Below are 24,257 nucleotides of genomic sequence, written 5' to 3'. Positions count from 1 at the left end.
TCACAACTAGTTTTTCACCAAGATGAAGATCTAAAAAGCATTGACGGTGCCCAAAATTCAATGTAATAGACATCTGATTTCTACATATGGCATATTGGACTCCTTTCAGAATCAGGATCGCTCACAGGCCTCTATCAGGTGGCAATTGGAAATCACAAACAATGAGCCCTCTGTCCACCAGCAATGCTTGTCGAATTATCCATTTGCAGAGTGGACTGTATGAAGAGCAAGAGCATAGCAATAGGATGTCTAAATTTTACAGCTGTCCTGGAAATCATGGTGTGAATATGTGCCTGAGAAACAGGCGTGAGCAGAGAGAGATAGGGAGACAGGAAGAGAGAGTGAAAGTGAGAAAGAAGTAGAAAAGGAAGAGAGGAAGAGGAGGTGACAGAGATGGAAAGGGAGGGAAGCAGAAAGGGATAGTAGGTGCGCAAATAAATAGCATCGATTGATGTACTTAAGGTACACTTTCTCCTCCTTTGTTTTTAAATGGAATTTGTTAAATGCTTAGTTTGTTCCAGGCATTGTGCTAAGGACTGGGGTAGACAGAAGCTAATCAGGTTAGACACATTCCCTGTCTAACATGGGGCTACCTTCTAGCATGAGAGTGAAACCTGGGTACCTTTTCACAAGGTTGTAGAAGTTTGTAACCAAAGACTGTTGCCCTGGAGAAGGGATATCTTGAAGCCTGCCCCTTCTGAGTACTGCTTCTCTGCATATTTTATCACTGACAAATTTGATCGTTGAATTTTAATTTATTTTTGTGTGTGAAATACATCTGCATCATTCTGTGGGTATGTCCTCCCCGATTAAGGCTTTTTTTTTTTCTCAGTGGTATTTAAGGGCTTACTATGTGTCAAGTACTGTTTTAAAGACTATGTCTTAGTTGATTTTCTTGATTTTCTTGCAATTGCCCCAGTGCTCTCTCCTGGCTAATACATTGTAAGTGCATTTATTAAGCACATTTTAGTAATAATAATGATAAAATTCACATTTGGTTCCTGCACTAAAAAAACAACCTATCTTCACACAAAGCATTGAATATTAAATATGAGGAGATTGTGAATGATGAGAATAACAACAATGACATTTGTTAAACATTATGTGCCAAAGACTGTAGTAAGCACTGGTGTAGATAAAGGACTGTAAAAGTGGATTACATAATAAGCTATCAATGCAGCATTTATAAATTCCTCTACTTTTGAAAAAGTAAACATTTGGGTAGAACCACCAGGCATGGAAAAATCACATTCTTGACAAAAGCATAATGCCAATTAAAAAGGAAACAAGAAAAAGAAAATAACACAAATAGGCAAATAGAAAGACATTCTCTTCCTAGGTATTATTTTGGCCAGTAGTTTGTAAAGCAGAGAGTCATTGCCAGCATTTATTTAGAGAAAACATTTAATCTGCGTAAAAGCTATGTCTAAAACATTCGATCTATTTTCAAAACTACCCAGCCTTAAATATGCTTATAGGGAAAAAAATATATTTATAGCCAGCACTCTAGAAAATCAAATTTCACTGTTTCTAAATATGTGTTTCATGATGGCTTTCTTAGGTCTCTGAAAACTCTTATGATTTCCTTCAGTATGTGTTTTATAAAGATTACTTTTAGCCCAGCCTTTTCTATGTATATGGATCCAGTATTTGGATAAATTAAAATAACAAATGTGAAATAATTTTAGCTTCAGTGCCCTTTGGTGTTTTTCCCATTTATTTGTTCGGAAGTAAAAGATAATTGTTAGTGCACTAAAAGGTTTTTTTTTCCTCTTAAACTTTTCCACCTTTACAGAATTTACAGAAAATTTCAGTATCTTTTGAATCCTCGCCAAGTGTACAGCCTTTCTGGAAGTGGACCAATGCCAGGGTAAGTCTCAGGCTAATATCATTACCATTAACTCATTTAATACCACTTAATTAAATAAACTGCCTGATATACCTAGAAATAATGTGATTTGAATGCAACAAAGACCAGTATGAGAGAATTAAATATCAACTGCTGAAAGGAAACCATAAACAGATACCATCCTTTAAAATGGCTAATATACTGTTACCAGGGTGTTTCTTTTCTTCTTCTTCTTCTAAATGAGAAGAAAAATGTAGTACACAAAGAATGACTCAAAGGCTAACTAGAAAACCAGATTTTGAGATATTTTTGTAGTAAGACATTTGTTAAGTGCTTACTATGTGCTAAATGCAGAGTTAAACATAAGATTGGATTGGACACAGTATTCATCCCAGATGGGCTCACAGTACATTTTATTCTCATTTTACAGATGAGGAAACTGAGGTCCAGAGAGGTTGGGCTACTTTTACCAGGTCACCCAGCAGGACTGGAGGCCAGGTCTCCTGATTCCCAGACATGTGCGCTTTCCATTAGGCCATGTGGCCGAACTCCTCATTTTTCAAAAACTATGGGCAAGGTTTCAAAAATAATTTCTGGTGCAAGAGAACTTAGGACGCATTTCAATCAATCAGTCATATTTATTGAGTGCTTACTGTGTGCAGAGCACTGTACTAAGCACCTGGGAGAGTACACCACAACAATATCACAGACCGTTTCCTGCCCACAATAAGCTTACAATCTAGAGGGCAAGACAAGCGTTAATATGAACAAATAAATTACAGATCTATACATATGTGCTGTGGATCTGGGAGGGAGGATGAATGAGGGGAGCAAGTCAGGGCAATGCAGAAGGAAGTGGGAAAAGAGGAAATGAGGGCTTAGTCAGGGAAGGCCTCTTGGAGGAGATGTGCTTTCAATAAGGCTTTGAGGTGGGGAGAGGAATTATATGTTGAATATGAAAATGGAGGTTGGTCCGTGCCGGAGACAGAACATGGGCAAGTGGTGAGATAGAAGAGATTGAGGTACAGAGAGTAGGTTGGCATTAGATGATCAAACTGTGCAGTCTAGGTTTTAGTGGGAGAATAGCGAGGTGAAGTAGAAGGGGGAAAAGTAAATGAGTGCTTTAAAGCCAATAGGAGTTTCCATTTGATACAGAGGCAGATGGACAACCACCGGAGGTCTGTGAGGAGTGGGGAAACGTGGACTGAACATTTTTTTAGAAAAATGATCCAGTCAGCAGACTGAAATATGGTAGGAGGCTGATATAGTAATAAGAGGAAGAAGGAACCACATTAAATTACTTAACCATTGTTGGGTAGGGACCGTCTCTATATGTTGCTGACATGTACTTCCCAAGTGCTTAGTACAATGCACTGCGCATAGTAGGTGCTCAATAAATACGATTAAATGAATGAATAGTATTGATTGACCGCTCAACTCCGTGTAGAGTAATATAAGTGCTTGGGAAAGCACAAGAATTAGTAGACAAAATTCTTGCTGTCAAGGAGCCTACAGGCTCACGAGAGAGGCAAACATTAAAATAAATTAAAGATAGGAGAAGCAATGGTATCAAAGTGCTGTGAGGGAGGGAGAGGATGAGTATGCAATTGCTTAGATGCTCTGCAAGTCCTGAAGTGGCAGTAGAGGAGGAGGTGGGTTAGGGAGAGGAGAGATTGATCCAGGAATGCTTTCTGGAGGAGATGTGATTTTAGGATGGCTTGGGAGATGGGGAGAGCAGTGATGGACAGGGGAAGGAGTTCCGGGAAGAAGAGAAGGAAGAAGAGAGAGGTCAGTGGTGAGAGAATAAAGAATGAGGCACAGTGAATAGACTGGCATTATTCATTCATTCAATCATATTTATTGAGCACTTACTGTGTGCAGAGCACTGTACTAAGCACTTGGGAAGTACAAGTTGGCAACATATAGAGATGGCCCCTACCCAACAATGGGCTTATAGTCTTGAAAGGGGAGACAGACCACAAAACAATACATGTAGACAGGTGTCAAAATCATCAGAACAAATAGAATTATAGCTATATGCTCATCATTACCAAAATAAATAGAATAGTAAATATGTACAAGTAAAATGAATAGAGTAATAAATATATGCAAATATATACAAGTGCTGTGGGGAGGGGAAGGAGGTAGGGCAGGGGGATGGGTAGGAGGAGAGGAAAAGGGGGGCTCAGTCTGGGAAGGCCTCCTGGAGGAGGTGAGCTCACTCTCAGTAGGGCTCTGAAGGGAGAAAGAGAGCTAGGTTGGCAGATGTGTGGAGGGAGGGCATTCCAGGCAAGGGGAAGGATGTGGGCTGGGGGTCAATGGCAGGACAGGTGAGAACGAGGCCCCGTGAGGAGGTTAGCGGCAGAGGAGCGGAGGCTGCTGGCTGGGCTGGAGAGGGACAGAAGGGAGGTGAGATAGGAGGGGGTGAGGTGATGGACAGCCTTGAAGCCGAGAGTGAGGAGTTTTTGCTTGAGAAGCGAAGTTTGCGATCTGGGTTGCACTGTGAGAGGAGCGAAGAGAAGAAGGGAGGAATGAGCTGACTGAGTGTCTAAAAGCCAGTTGTCAGGAGTTTCAGCTTTAAAAAGATGGGGGCTCTAAAATCGTTTTGTATCACTTGCATAGGTATAACTTGAAAATAAAATTGGGGAATTAGTACAGTGTGAACTCCCCTGTGAGAAAGGTCAATCAGTCAGTCAAACATATTTGTTGAGCATTTACCATAAGCAGAGCTTTAAGGGCAAGGGACATGTAACCTCTTTATACTGAACTTCTCAAACACCCAGGACATTGTACAGTGCCAAGTAGGAGCTCAGGAAATGCTGCTTCTACTGTAATGACGTTTGCTTCTTCTTCACCTCACCTTGAAGTCCTTCCCTGTGACCTTCACCTTGACAGGCTCATAAATGAGGAAATGCTGAATCCAATTAAAGTCTCCCTGCTGTTCAGCATTTCCTGAGGCTGCAGTTTGGAACACCCTGAACAGAATATCAGGCTGCCTAGTGGCAAGAAAGCAATTCCTAGGAGTCAGAGGATCTGGGTTCAAATTCCAACCCTGCCACTTGCCTGCTCTGTTAACTTGTGCAATTCATTGAAATTATCTGTACTTCAGGTAGTTCATCTGTAAAATGAGGATAAAATGTCTGTTCTCCCTCCCTCTTATGCAGTGAATCCCATGTGGGACAGGGATTCTGTCCAGTCTGCTTATCCATATCTACTCCGGAGCTCAGAACAGTGCTTGGCTCAAAGTAAGCTCATAACAAATGCCGCAGTTGTCATGAGTATCCTCAGTCCTCCCAGAAGGCACGTTTTGGGTGAATTGAGTGTCAGGGTTCATTCGTTCAAATGCTCACATCTGTCTACATTGAATTAATAGTGTTTTATAGAGTGCTTGCTCTGTGCAGAGCAGTTAATCAATCAGTGGTGTTTATTGAGCACTTCCTGTGTTTAGGGAGAGTCCAATATAATAGAGCTGGTGAACATAATCTCTGCCCGCAGGGAGCATATACCCTAGTGAGGGAGACAGACATTAAAATAAATTATGGATCCGAAAATATGCGCTGTGGTGCTGAGGGTGGGGTGAATATCAAGTTCATTCATTCATTCAGTCTTATTTATTGACTGCTTACTGTGTGCAGAGGACTGTACCAAGCACTTGGAAAGTACAATGCAGCAGCAAAGAGAGACATTCCCTGCCCACAATGGGCTTACGTTCTAGATGGCGGAGACAGACATCGAAACAAGTTAATAGGCATCAATATGAATAAATAGAATTATAGATGCATACATGTATACATAAGTGCTGTGAGGAATGGAGAGGAGGGGGAAGAGCAGAGAGAGAGATTTAAGTTGATGCAGAAGGGAGGGCAGCTGAGGAAAAGGGGGCTTAGTCTGGGAAGGCCTCTTGGAGGAGGGGTGCCTTCAGTAGGGCTTTGAAGGGGAGAAGAGTGATTGTTTGGAGGATTTGAGGAGGGAGGGCATTCCAGGCAGCGGGACAGGCAAGACTGAGGCACAGTGAGAGGGTTAGCACGAGAGGAGCGGAGTGTGTGGGCTGGGATGTAGAAGGAGAGAAGGATGGTGAGGTAAGAAGGGGCAAGGTGATGGAGAATTTCGAGGCCAATCGTGTGGAGTTTTTGTTTGATATGGAGGTTGATAGGCAACCACTGGAGACTTTTGAGGAGGGCAGTGACATGCCCTGAAACGTTTCTGTAGAAAGGAAATGCAGGCAACGGAGTGAAGTATGGACTGAAGTGGGGAGGGGCAGGAGGTTGGGAGGTCAGAAAGGAGGCTGATGCAGTAATCCAGTCGGGATATGATGAGTGATTGTACTAACGTGGTTGCAGTTTGGACGGAGAGGAAAGGGTGGATCTTGGCGATGTTGTGAAGGTGAGAGCGGAAGGATTTGGTGACGCATAAGAAATGTGGGGTGAATGAGAGAGCGGATCTCGATCAATCAATTGCTCAAAGGCTACAGTTCCAAGTGCATAGGTGAAACAGAAGGGAGAGAGAAGAGGGGAAATGAGAGTTTAGTCAGGGAAGACCTCTTCAGGATCAAATGATTTTAGTAAGGCTTTGAAGGTGGGGAGACTGGTGATCTGTTGGTCGGTATGAAGAGGCAAGGAGTTCCAGGCCACAAGGGAGGATGTGGACAAGGGGTCAGCAGCGAGATAAACGAGATCGAGGTACAACGATTGCATTGGCTTTAGAGGAGCAGAGTGGGTGGGCTGAGCTGAAGTAGGAAATCACTGAGGTAAGTTAGGAGGAGGTTAGTTGACTGAGAGCCTTCAAGTTGATGGTAAGAAATTTCTGTTGAATATGGAAGTGGCTAGGCAACCACTGGAGGTTTTTAAGGAGTGGGGAGACGTGGACTGAACATTTTTTAGAAAAATGGTCGGGCCAGTAGAGTAAATCATACCAATACAATGATAATGATAATAATGGCATTTATTAAGCACTTACTATGTGCAAAGCACTGTTCTAAGTGCTGGGGAGGTTACAAAGTGATTGGATTGGATTGGATCCCCATTTTACAGATGAGGTAACTGAGGCACAGAGAATTTAAGTGACTTGCCCAAAGTAACACAGCTGAAAATTGGCAGAGCCTGGATTTAAACCCATGACCTCTGACTCCAAAGCCCGTGCTCTTTCTACTGAGCTATGTTGCTTGGACTGGACAGGGCAGAGTCAAGAGGCAGTGAGGTCAGCCAGGAGGTTGATGTAGTGCCTGAGGCTGGGATAGGATAAGTGCTCGGATCAGTATGGTGGGAGTTTGGTTGGAGACCATTGTTCTAAGCACCTAGGAGAGTAAAGCATGTCTTAGTGGATAGAAGCAGCTTTTCTAAGTGATTAGACTATGGCCCTGGGAGTCAGAAGATCATGGGTTCTAATCCTGGCTCGGCTACATCTGCTTTGTGACCTTGGGCATGTCACTTCACTTCTCGGGCCTCAGTTACCTCACCTGTAAAATGGGGATGAAGAGTGTGAGCCCTGTGTGGGACCGTCCAACCTGACTAAGCTGAATCTACCCCAGCTCTTAGAACAGAGCTTGGCACATAGTAAGTGCTTGACAAGTACCCTAACTATGAATATTGTTATTATTCTAGTACTATAATACATAGGAAGCACTCAATAATTACGAGTGACTGGTTGAACGGTTGTATTGTATTCCCTCAAACGCACAGTTCAGTGCTCCATGCACACTTACCACTCAATTGACGGATTGATTGAGCCGGGTCAGAGACAGCTGTAAACCATTCTTAAAACATCGTCACTTTGCAACAAGATTTTCCATTCAGTAGCACTTAACTCTGAATCCCAGAATTTGGATTTGAACCCATTAGAATGATTTTCATAAAAAAATAAAAAACGGCTTTCTCTGCCGTTTGTTACCCTCGCTTACAAAGCAGAAATCGTCCCCGTAATTATTCCTCTTAGATGTGGAGACGTATGAATGCATTGCTGTCTTTACAGCTATAGAGTAAGAGTCTGAAAACCCTGTTCTGTTTAAATATTGAAAGCACTGCAGCTGAAAGTGTAAAGAAGGTACCGTACAGCTCGACTCTGCTACGGTTAACAAAGTGACATGCAAATTGCCAGCCTGATGCATTGTGTAATTTTTGCCTTGCACCTGTGTTTTTAGCCTTGAAAAGAGTTTCCCAGTTTGGGTGTTACGGCTCTACAGGCGAGTCTTCTACTTCTGTCAACAACCGCTATTGTGAATTTAATGATGTTGAAAAATCTGAAATTCAGTCATTATTCACCTCACAGAGAGACAAATGAATAGCAGCTGGACAGTGGATCCATATGATATTGTCCAGCAGTCTCTGCTTCTCAAAAAGCGTGTGCCACGGGAAGGAGTGCAGATGTCACTAAATATGTTATTGGAAACATCTCATTTATATTTGTTTCCTTTAACTTGATCATGATTTTTTTTCTCTCTCAAAAGCTGTGGTTCTGTTAAATACCATGAGCCATTTAATGAAACATCAGTGGTGGGAGTTGGCCTAAGTGCTTTGTTTTGAGTAAAACCACCCTGCTGTCAATAATAATAATAATAATAATAATAATAATAATGGTCTTGGTTAAGTGTTTACCACATGCCAGGCATTGTACTAAGCACCGAGGTGGGTAGAGAAAGCAGTGTGGCTTGGTGGAAAGGGCATGAGCTTGAGAGTCAGAGGTTGTGGGTTCTAATTCATTCAATTGTATTTATTGAGTGCTTACTGTGTACAGAGCACTGTACTAAGCGCTTATCCCAGCTCTGCCACTTATCAGCTGTGTGACTTTGGGCAAGTCACTTAACTTCTCTGTGCCTCAGTTAACTCAGCTTGGCTCAGTGGAAAAAGCACGGGCTTTGGAGTCAGAGGTCATGGGTTCGAATCCCAGCTCCGCCACATGTCTGCTGTGTGACCTTGGGCAAGTCATTTAACTTCTCTGGGACTCGGTTACCTCATTTGTAAAATGGGGATTAAGAGTGTAAGCCCTTTGTGGGACACGCTGATCACCTTGTATCCCCCCCAGCGCTTAGAATAGTGCTTTGCACATAGTAAGCGCTTAACAAATGCCATCATTATTATTATTACCCCAGCACTTAGAACAGTGCTTGACACATAGTAAGCGCTTAACAAATACCACCATTATTATTACTATTATTACAAGCCCATCAGGTTGGAGGAGTCCCTGTCTTACATGAGGCTCACAGTTTTAATCGCCATGTTACAGATGAGGTAACTGAGGCACAGAGAAGTTAAGTGATTTGCACAAAGTCACATATGTCAGAGCTGGAATTAGAAACCAGGTCCTTCTGACTCCGAGGCCCATAGAGAAGCAACGTGCCTCAGTGGAAAGAGCCCGGGCTTTGGAGTCAGAGGTCATGGGTTCGAATTCCGGCTCCACCAATTGTCAGCTGTGTGATTTTGGGCAAGTCACCTCACTTCTCTGGGCCTCAGTTACCTCATCTGGAAAATGGGGATTAAGACTGTGAGCCCCAGGTGGGACAACCTCATCACCATGTATCCTCCCCAGCGCTTAGAATAGTGCTTTGCACGTAGTATGTGCTTAGCAAATGCCATCATTATTAACAGGAAAGTTGAGAAAGATTAATGGTTAGGATTTTCCGGACAGAGGCATGAGCTGGGATGCCACAGTGAAGGACAGCTAGACCAGAGGAATCCAGCGGTCATGCGCTCCACTAGATTGTGAGAAGCAGCATGGCTCAGTGAAAAAAGCACGGGCTCGGGAGTCAGAGGTCATGGGTTCTAATCCCGGCTCTGCCACATGTATGCTGTGTGACCTTGGACAAGTCACTTAAATTCTCCGAGCCTTAGTGACCACATTTGTAAAATGGGGATTAAGACTGTGAGCCCCACATGGACCAACCTGATCACCTTGTATCCTCCCCATTGTTTAGGACAGTGCTTTGCACATAGTAAGCACTTAACAGATGCCATCATTGCTATTGTAAGCTCCTTGTGGGCAGGAATCATGTCTACCGACTCTACTATACTCCCCCAAATGCTCTGTGTAGTGTTTTGCACACAGTAAGTGCTCAGTAAGTGATACTGATTGACTGACTGTGTTTTATATGAGAGTCTGAGAGTAGCTATTGGTGGTTTTTCATGAGGGGGAGGTAAGGAAAGATTTTCCTGATTTACATTATCCAAGATACCATTGAGCATTTCTAGGAGCAGATGTATGCCAGGGGAAAATATTTCACACTAGAAAAATGACAGGGGAAAGATCATTTTGCAAATGCTATCTTTAACCGAGGCTTCAGATCATCCCAACATACTCCTTCTTTATCAAAGAAACTCCCATGAGCTTTTTTCTTGGAATTTCACTTTTTATAACCCATCAAGAGATTGACAATGCATTTGATACTTTACTGAACATTTATAATGCTCATGGGCACATTGAGAAAACCTGAGGAAGATTCTACCAAGGTGTAATAGCATTACGTTACTCATTCATAATGATCATAATAACTGTGGTGTTTGTTAAGAATTTATTGCGTGCCAAACAATGTACTAAGCTCTGTGGTAGTTGCGGTATGATCAGGTGGAACACTGTCTTGGTGCCAGTGGTGTTCCCAGTGCAAAAGGAAAGGAGAATCGGCATTTTATCCCCATTTTACAGATGAGGAAACCAAGGCATAGAAATGTTGTGGCGTGGTGGATAGAACACGGTCCTGGGAGTCAGAAGGTCATGGGTTCTAATTCTGCTCCATCACCTGTCTGCTCTGTGACCTTGGGCAAGTCACTTCACTTCTCTGGCCCTCAGTTACCTCATCTGGAAAATGGGGATTGAGACTATGAGCCCCACCTAGGACAACCCCATCTGTTTGTATCCACCCCAGTGCTTAGTACAGTGCCTGGCACACACTTAAGCGCTTAACAAATACCATTATTATTCCAGCACTTAAATCAGTGCTTAGTACTTAGTAAGTGCTTAACAGATGCCATTATTATTATCATTATCGTTATTATTATTAATATGATTTAGGCACTTATCTGCATGGAAGTAGGAGGAAGATACAAGCAACTTCATGGTATTTCTTTACCTCTATTACAAGATTGTATCAATCAATCAGTGATATTTACTGAGTGCTTACTCTGTGCACAGCACTGTTCTAAACTCTTGGGAGAATGCAGTGCAAGAGAATTAGCAGATACATTCCCTTCCCCTAATTCATTCATTCAATCATATTTATTGAGTGCTTACTGTGTGCGAAGCACTGTACTAAGCGCTTGGGAAGTACAAGTCGGCAGCATCTAGAGACGGTCCCTACCCAACAGTGGGCTCACAGTCTAGAAGGGGGAGACAGACAACAAAATAAAATATATTAACAAAATGAAATAAATAGAATAGTAAATATGTACAAGTAAAATAAATAGAGTAATAAATCCGCACAAACATATATACAGGTGCTGCCCACCCGTTATCCACATCCTCCCTCCAGCTTTAAGCTCCCTCCTCCTTCATATACAACAGTCCTTTACACTGTAAACTCACTGTGGGCCGGGAATGTGGCATCAACTGTCCTGCCTTGTATTCTCCCAAGCGCTTAGTACAGTGCCCTGCACATAGTTAATGCTCAGTGAATACCATTAACTGCAAAACAGACCACCACTCTCCCCACCTTCAGAGCTCTATCAAAATCGCATCTCCTGCAATAGGCCTTCTCGAACTAAGCCCTGATTTCTTTGTCTCTGTCTCCCTTCTGCCTTGGCCTTGCATAGGGATTTTTACCCATATGGATTTTCAACCATTTGGAGAAGCAGTGTGGCTCAGTGGAAGGAGCACGGGCTTTGGAGCCAGAGGGCATGGGTTCAAATCCTGGCTCTGCCAACTGTCAGCTGTGTGACTTTGGACAAGTCACTTCACTTCTCTGTGCCTCAGTTACCTCATCTGTAAAAAATGGGAATTAAAACTGTCAGCTCCCCCGAGACAACCCGATCACCTTGTAACCTCCCCAGCACTTAGAACAGTGCTTTGCACATAGTAAGCGCTTAACAAATACCATTATTATTATTATTGTTATTATTATCCTTTAAGCACTCAATATTCTCCCCACCTTCAGACACACATCACTTATGTGCATAGCCATAATTTATTTTAATCTCTGTCTCCACCCCAGATTGTAAACTCCTTGTGGTCCGGAAACCTGTCTACCACCTCTGTGTTATTAGACTAACCCACACACAAAGTGCAGTGCTTTGAAAACAGTAAGCACTCAACAAATGAGATTGATTGATTGATTTTATTGATTAAGCATAATGCAGAAAGCAGTTAAATATCACAACCTTAGATGATAGAAGCAGAGTCAAAATACAATTTTTTTTAAAGCTAAGGGGGCATCTGCATGTTAGTTATCATCCTGCTAATAAAGGTAGATTATGTTCAAAATCCATTTATGCTGCTGTTGCTATTTGAGCCTGCTCTAGACCACGGTTTCTTCAACTGTAGAATGAGTCTAAAATACCATCTCTTTTTCCTCTTTTATTGTGAGCCCAGTGATGGTCTTCAGCCCAGTGCTTGGCATATAGCAGGCCTTAGTAAATACTGTAATCACTAGGATTATATGATATTTAAGAACATTTAGGTTTTTCACACGTATGCATTTCCAGACCATAAATTAATGCCTGAATAGCTGTTTTCAACTGGAATATACATTGATTGAGTTGTACATTCAATTGTTCCTTTGTGGACAGAGAACAAACACGTCTGCTAATTCTGTTTTATAGTACCTTTCCAAGCACATAGTACAGTGCAATGCACACAGAAGCACTCACTAAATATGATTCGATTAATTATTTTGATTTCTCCGGCAGCAATTGCAGCAATATTTTAAGTTTTTCACCCCATCAGATTATAGGTTCTTTATGGGTAGGGGAGGTTTCCCATGTTTATTCTGTACTTCCCAATCACCTAACATAGTAATGCACCAAGTGGGAGCTCAATAAAAACCAACACTGCACTACTAAGCATTTTCATTTCTATTTTTTGCTAACTGTGATGACTCAACAGATATATCACATTCAAGTATGTGATTGGAACTGGCTATGTAAGACCAGAATACTCTTTTTCGTAGAACCATAAAAATGTGGACGTTTGATAAAAGGAGTGCTACACACTGTCTTTATATAAAAAAAAATACTTCAGATTGCATCTTGCATCATACTACTTTAGGATTCTTCTGCTTTATGTTGTACTTCATTCTTTCAAAGATTAGACATTATCTGTGGTGGTTTTAAACATTATTATTATGCACCATAGGAAGCTTTTCTAATTTTGTCTACATTAGCTATCTGTGAACTTTCTTTTAAAATTGATGCTAAGATCTTGAGGTTTTAGATAAAATTAGCTCCACTGTTTTTCTCTACATTTGTAAAGAATGGTAGTCAACATCACAAAATCGCTATCTTTTCTTTGCACAAAGTGTAATTCAGGTGATGAGCTTGTTAGGGAAGCATCGGGCATAAACTACTGTAAAGAGAAATATTGTAAAGAGATATATAAAGTCTTTCCTGGAACTGAATTTTAGAAGCTCTCTCATGCTTCTACAATTGTTCTAAATATTCATTCTAAGGCATCCCACGGGCATAAGATGTAAATGTATGTCAACATAATATTTGAATTTAGTAATACTCTAAACCAAATATTTCATCCTTTTAATTAGTCTGAAGAAACACTGAAGGCGACTTGAGGGTACTTATTGTCCTAACTTACTTAATGTAACTGCTGAGAGGATGAGAGACCCCAAGTGCTCAGGTGGTGACCTAAAGAGTCACATGAAGGAATTGACATCCATTATTTATTATCACCCAAATTTATTTATTGTACTTGTAATTTATTATGTCCATGATGAATTTATTATTTCTATGATACATTTATTTATATTCATTCATTTAATCATTTTTATTGAGCACTTACTACTGTGTGCAGAGCACTGCACTAAGCGCTTGGGAAGTACAAGTTGGAAACATATAGAGACGAGCCCTACCCAACAACCGGCTCACAGTCTAGAAGTGGGAGACAGACAACAAAACAAAACATGTGGACAGGTGTCAGGCCGTCAGAACAAATAGAATTAAAGCTAGATTCATTTCATTCATTCAATCGTATTTATTGAGCACTTACTGTGTGCAGATCACTGTACTAAGTGCTTGGGAAGTACAAGTTGGCAACATATAGAGACGGTCCCTAACCAACAACAGGCTCACAGTCTAGAAGGGGGAGACAGGCAACAAAGCAAAACATGTGAACAGGTGTCAAGTCATCAGAATAAATAGAAGTAAAGCTAGATGCACAGCATTAGCAAAATAAAATAAATAGAATGGTACATATGTAGAAGTAAAATAAATAGAGTAATAAATCTGTACAAACATATATACAGGTGCTGTGAGGAGGGGAAGAGGGTAGGGCAGGGGGGTGGGGAGAGGAAGGAGGGGGCTCAGTCTGGGAAGGCCTCTTGGAGGAGGTGAGCAATTGATATTTATATCAATCCCTGTTTTCCCCTCTGGGCTGTAGCTCCTTCTGGGCAGGGGATATGTCTACCAATCTATCATAGCGTAATCTACCAAATGCTTAGAACAGTGGTCCACCCACAGTAATAATAATAATAATAATAGCATTTATTAAGCGCTTTCTATGTGCAAAGCACTGTTCTAAGCGCTAGAGAGGGTACAAGTTGATCAGTTTGTCCCACGTGGGGCTCACAGTCTTAATCCCCATTTTACAGATGAGGGAACTGAGGCCCAGAGAAGTGAAGTGACTTGCCCAAAGTCACACAGCTGACAATTGGTGGAGCCGGGATTCGAAGCCATGAACTCTGACTCCAAAGCCTGGGCTCTTTCCACTGAGCCACGCTGCTTCTCTACATTCAATCAATATGATTGATTGATTGAAAAGTTATTTTTGGTGATTAGTAGTTTCAAGGAGCACACCCTAAACTATTTGAACAGAAAAACAACTCGGGGTTTAGAATAGCCTACCTGGCAGTCATTTTATTTTTGAGTGAGTTTTGATTTGGTTAAATGGGGATTGCTTGAACATCCATAGAAATGCCAAAGCCAGGCCAAAAGTGCAGATGTTGCATCATGAGTCTCAGGTTAAATTGGCCATTAAGGATCAGTTAATCAATTTACTGAGTACTTACAGGGTGCAGAGCACTGCACTAAGCACTTGGGAGAGCACATTACAACAGAGTCAATCAATCATATTGACTGAGTGCTTACTCTGTGCAGGCCACTGTACTAAGTGCTTCGAAGAGTACTGTACAGCGTGGCTCAGTGGAAAGAGCATGGGCTTTGGAGTCAGAGGTCATGGGTTCAAATCCCGGCTCCACCAATTGCCAGCTGTGTGACTTTGGACAAGTCACTTCACTTCTCTGGGCCTCAGTTACCTCATCTGTAAAATGGGAATGAAGACTGTGAGCCCCCGTGGGACAACCTGATCACCTTGTAACCTCCCAAGCGTTTAGAGCAGTGCTTTGCACATAGTAAGCGCTTAATAAATGCTATTATTAATCATATAACACCCACATTCTCTGCAATCATTGATCTTAAAGTCTGCATTAAGGATTGTCCCTTCTTTTTTTAAGGATTAAGATTTAAAAGGGATAAAGGGATGGAATGTATAGCAAACTTCACTTGTGTAAACTGTCCCCTTAACTCCCTCCTGGTTTAATCTGGTGAAATTTAGAAGAGGTTTTCAGCGTGGCTCAGTGGAAAGAGCCCGGGCTTTGGAGTCAGAGGTCATGGGTTCAAATCCCAGCTCTGCCAATTGTCAGCTGTGTGACTTTGGGCAAGTCACTTAACTTCTCTGTGCCTCAGTTACCTCATCTGTAAACTGGGGATTAAAATGGTGAGCCCCCCGTGGGACAAACTGATCACCTTGTAACCTCTCCAGTACTTAGAACAGTGCTTTGCACATAGTAAGTGCTTAATAAATGCCAATATGATTATTATTATTATTATTATTATTAATTACATGTTCCCTGCCCACAGTAAAGGATACAATTACTACTTTTTGCCAATTCAGCATTGATATCAATCAATCAATAGTATTTAGGGAATGCATATGTTGTGCAGAGGTCTTTATTAAATGTTTAAAAGAGTACAATAGACTTAGCAGACATTTAACCCTCTTATCAATTAGGCATGATAACTGGGTCTAAGATTTCTGGCCAACACAGAAGTTAAAGTTTTAGTTTTCAGTTGAGATTTCGCTGCATTAAAAACTTTTTTTTATCTGTCAGAGCATTGAATGTTTAGCATTTTCCAAAGTTGTAAAACAAACCCCTAATTTTTAATAATGAACATGAAATTGTGATTATTTTTCAGGTTAAATTTTTTCCGGGATGTTCCTGACTTCAGGGTACTGGCATGCGGTGGAGACGGAACAGTGGGTTGGATTTTGGACTGCATAGGTAATGAAGAGTCGTGTTTTAAGGGAGATGAAGTGGAAGTGGTAACCCTTCTGAATTATATATTGATTGAAATACATTTATATTTTGAAATACGAATGTGATCTGATTAGTGAACTTCACTGTATCTCCTTAGGGTCCTTTGATGTAATTGTAATTTTAGGCCTGACATCATAGTGCATATAATTAAATGTTGCATTCAAAGATGGGCCCACTGATTGTACTTTTTCCTGTATTAGAGTGGCTGAAAAAAAATAATGTGGGATTGACAGTCCAGAACACACCACTTATACAAAAAGGCTGGTTATGCTGATGATTTTGCTTTGTGTTGCTCTTGGTTATGATTTTTATTTGCCTTTTCATCCTCGTGGCTCGCTAACTAATGCTTGAAATCCACCTGTCTTTTCTTCAAGCATCCTGCCTGGATGGTCTGCCTGCCTCAGTTATCTAGTAATAAAAGTCATGATAATTGTGGTATTTATTAGGTGCTTACACCTGCCAAGTGCTGATGTAGATATAATACAAATAGATCAAACTCAGCCCCTGTCTCTCATGGGGATTATGACCCTAGGGTGGGGAGAACAGGTTTGGAATTCCACCTTTTACAGATGAAGAAACTGAGGCACCGAGAAGTTAAGTGCCTTGCCCAATTTCACCCAGGAGACAAGCGCCAAAGTTGGCATTGGAACCTATCTCACCTGACTCCTTGCCCAGTGCTCTTTCCACCAGATCACACTGCTTCTCTTTTACTCCATTATGAAGAAAAAACATTTCTGTCCCCTCTTTTTCTCTCTCTTTCTTCCTGACATCCTTTTTTCTTTTTCTTTTTTCTATCTTTCTCTCTCTGTCTCTCTCTCACTTTCTTTCTCAAACTTAAATGTAGGTCACAGTGAAGGGAAACAGGTATTTTAAACTAAAATGAAATATAGGTACTAGAGTTTTACATTTGGAGTGAAGGCTGATGAACCTTAAACGGGAAGAAATGATCTCTGCTGATTGTAATGTTGAGCTTAACCCAAAATAGTGGTGCCTCCTTCCAGTTCCTTTTACTTTCACTGTATCAGAAATAGGTATTCTAAGGGCAAAAACACTGAAACTGGTTCAAAACTGTTCCCCGTCCCCAAGCCTAAACTTTTTAATCTTAGACTTGATGTGGTTTTTTTTTAAAACTTTAGTGTTACATTCTTGTTAAAATGCCGTAGGAGCCGAGCCCTTTACAGATCTGTTAAAGGAAGAGAAAGGTTTTAGGAATAAGCATCCAACACTCTAGACAACTTGAGCCTCACCAGTCACTAAAGTAGTTAGGAATTTTAGTTTCCAGTAATGGGTATATCGGGGGTGAGAAAAGCATTTTCGGGTGTGCATATTCAAGGTATACATTCTCCCACCACCCTGGCAACATGTGTCTATCTACCCTACTGTCAAAAAAGGAGTAGCTAAAATACAAAGTGTCTAAATTCTTCATAGGTTGCTAGGAGACACCCTTGTTAGTTTCTCCTTCAGTGGATTTTTGTAGATGGTTGTGAGGATAAAAAAAAGAAATAACCTTCTTTTGTGTACATGGAAACTGGGCACAAAAATCTAAACCAAAAACTCAGCAGTGGTTTTACTGAGTAGAAAGAGAATTCGGTCCATATTTGCTTTGGAATTGAGGCCCAAAGATGATTCTAATGGACGAGTAAACTTGCCCTTCAGGAACAGAAATCAGTGCTATCTGAGTATAGCAGGTGGTTACGTCAAGCTGAATCTCTGAGGAATACACTGATCTAGGAGGTTTATCCTGCTCTTCGATCTGAAGTCCTTCTTCTCCAACATAAATAGAAGGCATAACAAGTGCGAACTTAATAAAATAAATTGTTCCCCATTTACTCATGCTTTAAATTCCCTGTTCCCCAAAACGGCATACTATGTGCTAAACTTGTTGACTTGGAGATACAGCTCCACATGCTTTGTGAGGAAACAGATTTGGAAATAACACACTCAAATGCAACGTTAGGATGCCATAAATCACATGAAATGGGAGCTTGTTTAGCTCTAATATTGGTCCAGATGAAAGACCACTGCTCATAAATGCTCAATAAATACCATTGATTATTGATAATAATGATCATGGTATTTGTTTCTTAAGCACTTATTATATGCCAAGCGCAGCACTGAGCACTGGGGTAGATACAGGATAATTAAGTCCCACATGGTTCACATAGTAAATAGCAGGGAGAACAGGCATTGAATCCCCATTTAACACATGAGGGAACTGAGACACAGACGTAGTAAAGTGACTTGCTCAAGGTCACACAGCAGGTAAGTGATAGAGCTTGGATTAGAACCCAAATCCTCTGACTCCAGGGTCCTTGATCTTTCCATTAGGCCACGTTGCCTATTCAGTCCCGGATTGATGGATTGCTGCAGGATGCAATAGATGCAGGGTCGCGCCCCGGCTACTTGGAGATCCTGCATCTCTATCCCCAAGGCTCCCTGCAGACCTCTAATTTAAAAATAAGAACGATGGCGGTATTTGTTAAATGCTTACTATGTGCCAGGCACTGTACTTAAACACTGGGGTGGATACAAACAAATCAAATTGGATACAGTCCCTGTCCTATGTGGGGCTCATAGCCTCAATCCCCACTGTACAGATGAAGTAACTGAGGCGCAGACAAGAAGTGGTGGTGGGATTAGAACCCAGCCCCTCGTTCTATCCACTGCACCATGATGCTACTCATGTGGGCAAAACCCTCACTTGCACTGATCAACAGGCTGCATCCCTGTCAGCAGGAAAGGGATGGACTGGGATGAAGTCTGCAGGGACAGGGAGGGAAAGGAAAGGCCATGCAAACCCCTTGCCCTATCAGCAATTCTTGGATGCGTGGTTAGGAACCAGAACTCTCCTCCAGACCGAGGCTCAGCTGCTGTTCCTGATGGGAGGCTCAGTCAATCAATCAATCAATTGTATTTATTGAGCGCTTACTGTGTGCAGAGCACTGAACTAAGCGCTTGGGAAGTACAAGTTGGCAACATATAGAGATGGTCCCTACCCAACAGTGGGCTCACAGTCTAAAAGCAACATAAACATTTCTAGACTTGGAGTAAAGGTCCCCACTAGACTATAAGCTCATTCATTCATTCATTCATTCAATTGTATTTATTGTTCACTTACTGTGTGCAGAGCACTGTACTAAGCACTTGGGAAGTACAAGTTGGCAACAGATAGAGATGGTCCCTATCCAACAGTGGGCTCACAGTCTAGAAGGGGGAGGGCAGGGTTCCTGTCTACCAGGGAAGCAGCGTGGCTCAGTGGAAAGAGCCCGGGCTTTGGAGTCAGAGTTCATGGGTTCGAATCCCGGCTCCGCCAAATAATAATAATAATAATAATAATAATAATATTTGTTAAGTGCTTACTATGTGCAAAACACTGTTCTAAGCGCTGAGGGATACAAGGTGATCAGGTTGTCCCACGTGAGGCTCACTGTCTTAATCCCCATTTTACAGATGAGGGAACAGAGGAGGCACAGAGGAGTGAAGTGACTTGCCCAAAGTCACACAGCTAACAATTGGTGGAGCTGGGATTTGAACTTATGACCTCTGACTCCAAAGCCCGGGCTCTTTCCATTGAGCCACGCTGCTTCCCTGGTAGACAATTGTCAGCTGTGTGACTTTGGGCAAGTCACTTCACTTCTCTGGGCCTCAGTTACCTCATCTGTAAAATGGTGATTAAGATTGTGAGCCCCCGTGGGACAACCTGATCACCTTGTAACCTCCCAGTGCTTAGAACAGTGCTTTGCACATAGTAAACGCTTAATAAATGCCATTATTATTATTATTATTATTATTATTACCAGCTCTACTGTATTGTTCTCGCTCAGTCAGTTAATAATAATGATGGCATTTATTAAGCGCTTACTATGTGCGAAGCACTGTCCTAAGTGCTCAACCTGTAACATCCCCCCTCCCTTCATCTCCCCCTTTTTAAAGCACATCTCCTCCAAGAGGCCTTCCCTGACTAAGGCCTCCTTGCCGCTTTAGTCCTTACCCCACAGACACATAGAGGGCATTTAATGGATACTGCTAATACAATGATTGTAAGGAACATCTCTACAAACTCTGTTATATTGTACTCTCCCAAGAGCTCAGTACAGTGCAGTAAAGTACAATGCAGTAAGCGCTCAATAAATATCACTGTTGGCTTAATTGTATATTCAAAAGTAGCTCTTTTGTAATTTTACCAACATCACTCCATTTACATTTAATGTATTGATCCCATGTTTGAACTTTATGTGGAGCAAATGAATTCCCTCCTTCTGGTTAAAAACACTAATCTTTATGAGAACGGAATGCAACTACCGTCAGTTAATCATTAATTCCTGCTTGCATTTTTCTCATCACTTTTGCCATTTTATGTTTTTGTTTTATTTCACAGAGAAGGCAAATCTAGTCCATCATCCTCCAGTGGCTATCCTGCCTCTTGGAACGGGCAACGATTTAGCACGGTGTCTGAGATGGGGAGGAGGTAAATCCAAAACATTGCAATACATTGTCCGATGTTTCTTTCTGTGGAAACCAAAGTGGGCCAACCGGTAAATCTGGCTGAAACTAAAATACATGGCGAGGATCAAAGTTCTGTGTATTGAAATGTACTTCCCAAGCGCTTAGTACAGTGCTCTGCACACAGTAAGCGCTCAATAAATACGATTGATTGATTGATTGATTGAAATGCGCCAGTGGGTACGGATCCAAATGATCAACTCAAAAGGAAAAAGAAAAAAAAAACCCTCCAACACCACTCTGGGTTTCATTTATAGAGTCATTGTGGATCTCTGTAAGCATATTTTTCAACAAATATAGTTTATGCTTAAAATGTTGATTTAAAAAAAAATGCCTGTACTCTTCTGAAATGTAAAATATTTAAAATGTTGACATTTCTGAAGTCAGTATTAAATAGAAGGAAAGTGCTCTGAGTTGGGGGAATGAAAGGCAGGTGGCTAAATGTGAGCTAAATTGCTTGTGGTACGATAATCTTGGCTTCCAGCCCCAACACAGCTGTAATTTCTAGGCAGGGGAACATTTCCCTCAACAGATGAAGGTGAGTCACTAAAGGTGCCACATTTGTAGGAAGAGCGGGGAGCCCAAGCAAAACTAGCCGGAGGGCGTCTACTGGACTCCAGACGGAGTTTTCTTTTTCAGTCACATAGGCTCAACATAGAGCCACTGGGTTTTCTGAATATCTCCAGTCCAAGATGGGAAACTCCTAAACAGGTAGCTCTCCTGCTGGAGCATAGTTTAGCAAATCAATTGCAGAGTTGGAGGATGGAAGGATTAGAAGCAGTCGTTTTGCCTTCATCTTTAAGACTGTGAGCCCACTCTTTTAGACTGTGAGCCCACTGTTGGGTAGGGACTGTCTCTATATGTTGCCAACTTGTACTTCCCAAGCGCTTAGTACAGCGCTCTGCACACAGTAAGCGCTCAATAAATACGATTGATGATGATGATGATGATGACTGTCTCTATATGTTGCCAACTTGTACTTCCCAAGCGCTTAGTACAGTGCTCAGCACACAGTAAGCGCTCAATAAATACGATTGATTGATTGATTGATCCTATTTCAAAAGTAGCAGCTCAGCGCTTTGGTGTTATCCCTAGTGGTTAAAGCACGGGCCTGAGAGTTAGAAGAACCTGGGTTCTAGTTCCAGCTCTGCCGCTTGTCTGCTGTGTGACCTTAGGCAAGTCATTTAATTTCCGTCTTCCTCAGTTATCTGCAAAATGGGGATTACAACTGGGAGCCCCGTGTGGATTTCTAGACAGTAAGCTTGTTGTGGGCAAGGAATGTGTCTATTTATCATTCTTTTGTACTCTCCCAAGTGCTTACCATAGTGCTCTGCACACAGAAGGCACTCATTCATTCATTCAGGCGTATTTATTGAGCGCTTACTGTGTGCAGAGCACTGTACTAAGCACTTGGGAAGTACAAGTCGGCAACATATAGGATGGTGCCTATTCATTCATTCATTCATTCAACCGTATTTATTGAGCGCTTACTGTGTGCAGAGCACTGTACTAAGCGCATGGGAAGTACAAGTTGGCGACATATAGAGACTGTCCCTACCCAACAACGGGCTCACAGTTTAGAAGGGGGAGACAGACAACAAAACAAAACATGTAGACAGGTGTCAAAATAATCAGAACAAATAGAATTAAAGCTAAATGCACATTATTAACAAAATAAATGGTAAATCTGTACAAGTAAAATAAATAGAGTAATAAATCTGTACAAATATATATACAGGTGCTGTGGGGAGGGGAAGGAGGTAGGGTGGGGGGGATGGAGAGGAGGAGAGGAAAAGGGGGACACAGTCTGGGAAGGCCTTCTGGAGGAGGTGAGCTCTCAGTAAACATGATTGAATGAATATGTGACAGGGACTGTGTTTAACCTAATTTGGTTGTATCCAACCCAGCACTTTGTACTGTGCCTGGCACCTAATATGCACTTAACAAATATACCACAATTATTATTATTATTATTATTATGCACTGTGCTGTTACAGAAACCCCTATGATTCACCAATGAAATACAGATAGATAGTGACTCTAGGAATAGAATGAAAGATGGAAGTCATGCATTTTCCTCCTCCTGTATCACTCCTCGATCAGAGAAGTTTGGGGTGGGTGACAGCTCGGTCTGTTAGAAACAGATCTTGTCGGCTTATTTGGTAGGAACTTTAGCAAAGCAACTGCGGTTCGCATCAAGATGGATGTGTGTAACATTGAAGACCTAGGTGGAATGCAATGCAAAGCACTGTTTATGTGTTTATGCAACATGCTTCTTAGCTAGGTTTGGGACATTAAAACAAAGCCATCAAAGTCCCGAAAAATAAAGCTGCTGTAAAAATCAGTGAGGTATTTCAGTCATAGATCTAGATTTTTAGATTTTTAGACTGTGAGCCCACTGTTGGGTAGGGACTGTCTCTATATGTTGCCAATTTGTACTTCCCAAGCTCTTAGTACAGTGCTCTGCACATAGTAAGCGCTCAATAAATATGATTGATGATGATAATGGTGATCTAGCCTAAGCCATAATTTCCCAATTACAATTTATTCAAAAATAGCAACTTAACACCTGAATCTTTAGAAACCGGTGCACTGCACCTTTGACGCCTTTGCCATTTGATGTCATCATTGGATTCAGACTTCAAAAATGTTGACATAAAAGCATAATCCCTATTTGTTGAAAAATATGCTTATAGAGAGTCAGGGTAGCTTTGTGACTCACAAGTAGTAGTTACTACTGTTAGAAAAGGAATCTGTTGCTTGCCCAGCCCCACATTTCAAGAGTTTTTCTTTAGCATTCAGTCAAAAAATGTAGAGTACAGAAGGCTAGAAGGCTCTGCGCCTGTTCGATATCTTGTGAACCACGTGTGTGAGGAAGGAAGGTTGTGGAAGAACAAATATAAGGAAATCATGGGCTTTTTGCAACTGTATGTCTTCAGCATTGAACCTGATGCTCTCTCCTATCAATCAATAGAACTTAATGAGTGTCTAATGAGCACAGATCACTATACTAAATCCACAGCCTAGAGAGAAAACCACACAGGGCTGTGTCACCGGGAGGCCTCCCGTGAAAATAAGGAAGGTGGAAGGCAGTAGATTTTGCCATATGCCCTCTGCATAGGCTAAAAACATAGCGGGCTGCGTTTGTGTTGCGAACATCAGGAATTAACAGCTTGTTCCTGTGAGACCAGGGTAATATTGCATGAGAAACCTTAGAGAAAACCTTGGTCTTGGGAGAGGCAACATGCACCTAAGGGCTATTAGTTGAGACTTGCAAATATTATTGTTCAAAAAAATAGGTGCTATTAGTTGAGACTTGCAATTATTATTGTTTTTTAAAAAATGGCTGTAAAATTCAATTGGAAATTTGCCCAGTTGAAATATTTTGGGCCAGCTAGCTCTGATTGTTATGTTCTTCAAATTCAACTCCTCCCATTTGTCTTC

At 41.6% G+C, this 24,257-nt stretch overlaps 1 protein-coding gene across 2 annotated transcripts in view; it reads left to right on the top strand.

Moving 5' to 3' along the window:
* Window positions 1–24,257, top strand: part of DGKB (diacylglycerol kinase beta) — a 690,045-nt gene that overhangs the window by 242,611 nt on the left and 423,177 nt on the right. For both annotated transcript variants that reach the window (XM_038767652.1, XM_038767643.1), the window contains 3 exons: window positions 1,796–1,870; window positions 16,189–16,274; window positions 20,689–20,778. In XM_038767652.1, the coding sequence (XP_038623580.1) occupies window positions 1,796–1,870; window positions 16,189–16,274; window positions 20,689–20,778 (251 nt within the window). The remainder of the gene's footprint in view (window positions 1–1,795; window positions 1,871–16,188; window positions 16,275–20,688; window positions 20,779–24,257) is intronic.

This window comes from Tachyglossus aculeatus, chromosome 2 (assembly GCF_015852505.1).
Source record: "Tachyglossus aculeatus isolate mTacAcu1 chromosome 2, mTacAcu1.pri, whole genome shotgun sequence".
In the NCBI taxonomy this organism is placed as follows: Eukaryota; Metazoa; Chordata; class Mammalia; order Monotremata; family Tachyglossidae; genus Tachyglossus; species Tachyglossus aculeatus.
Note: the sequence above shows the minus strand (reverse complement) of the source record. Positions and strands in the feature narration are given on the sequence as shown.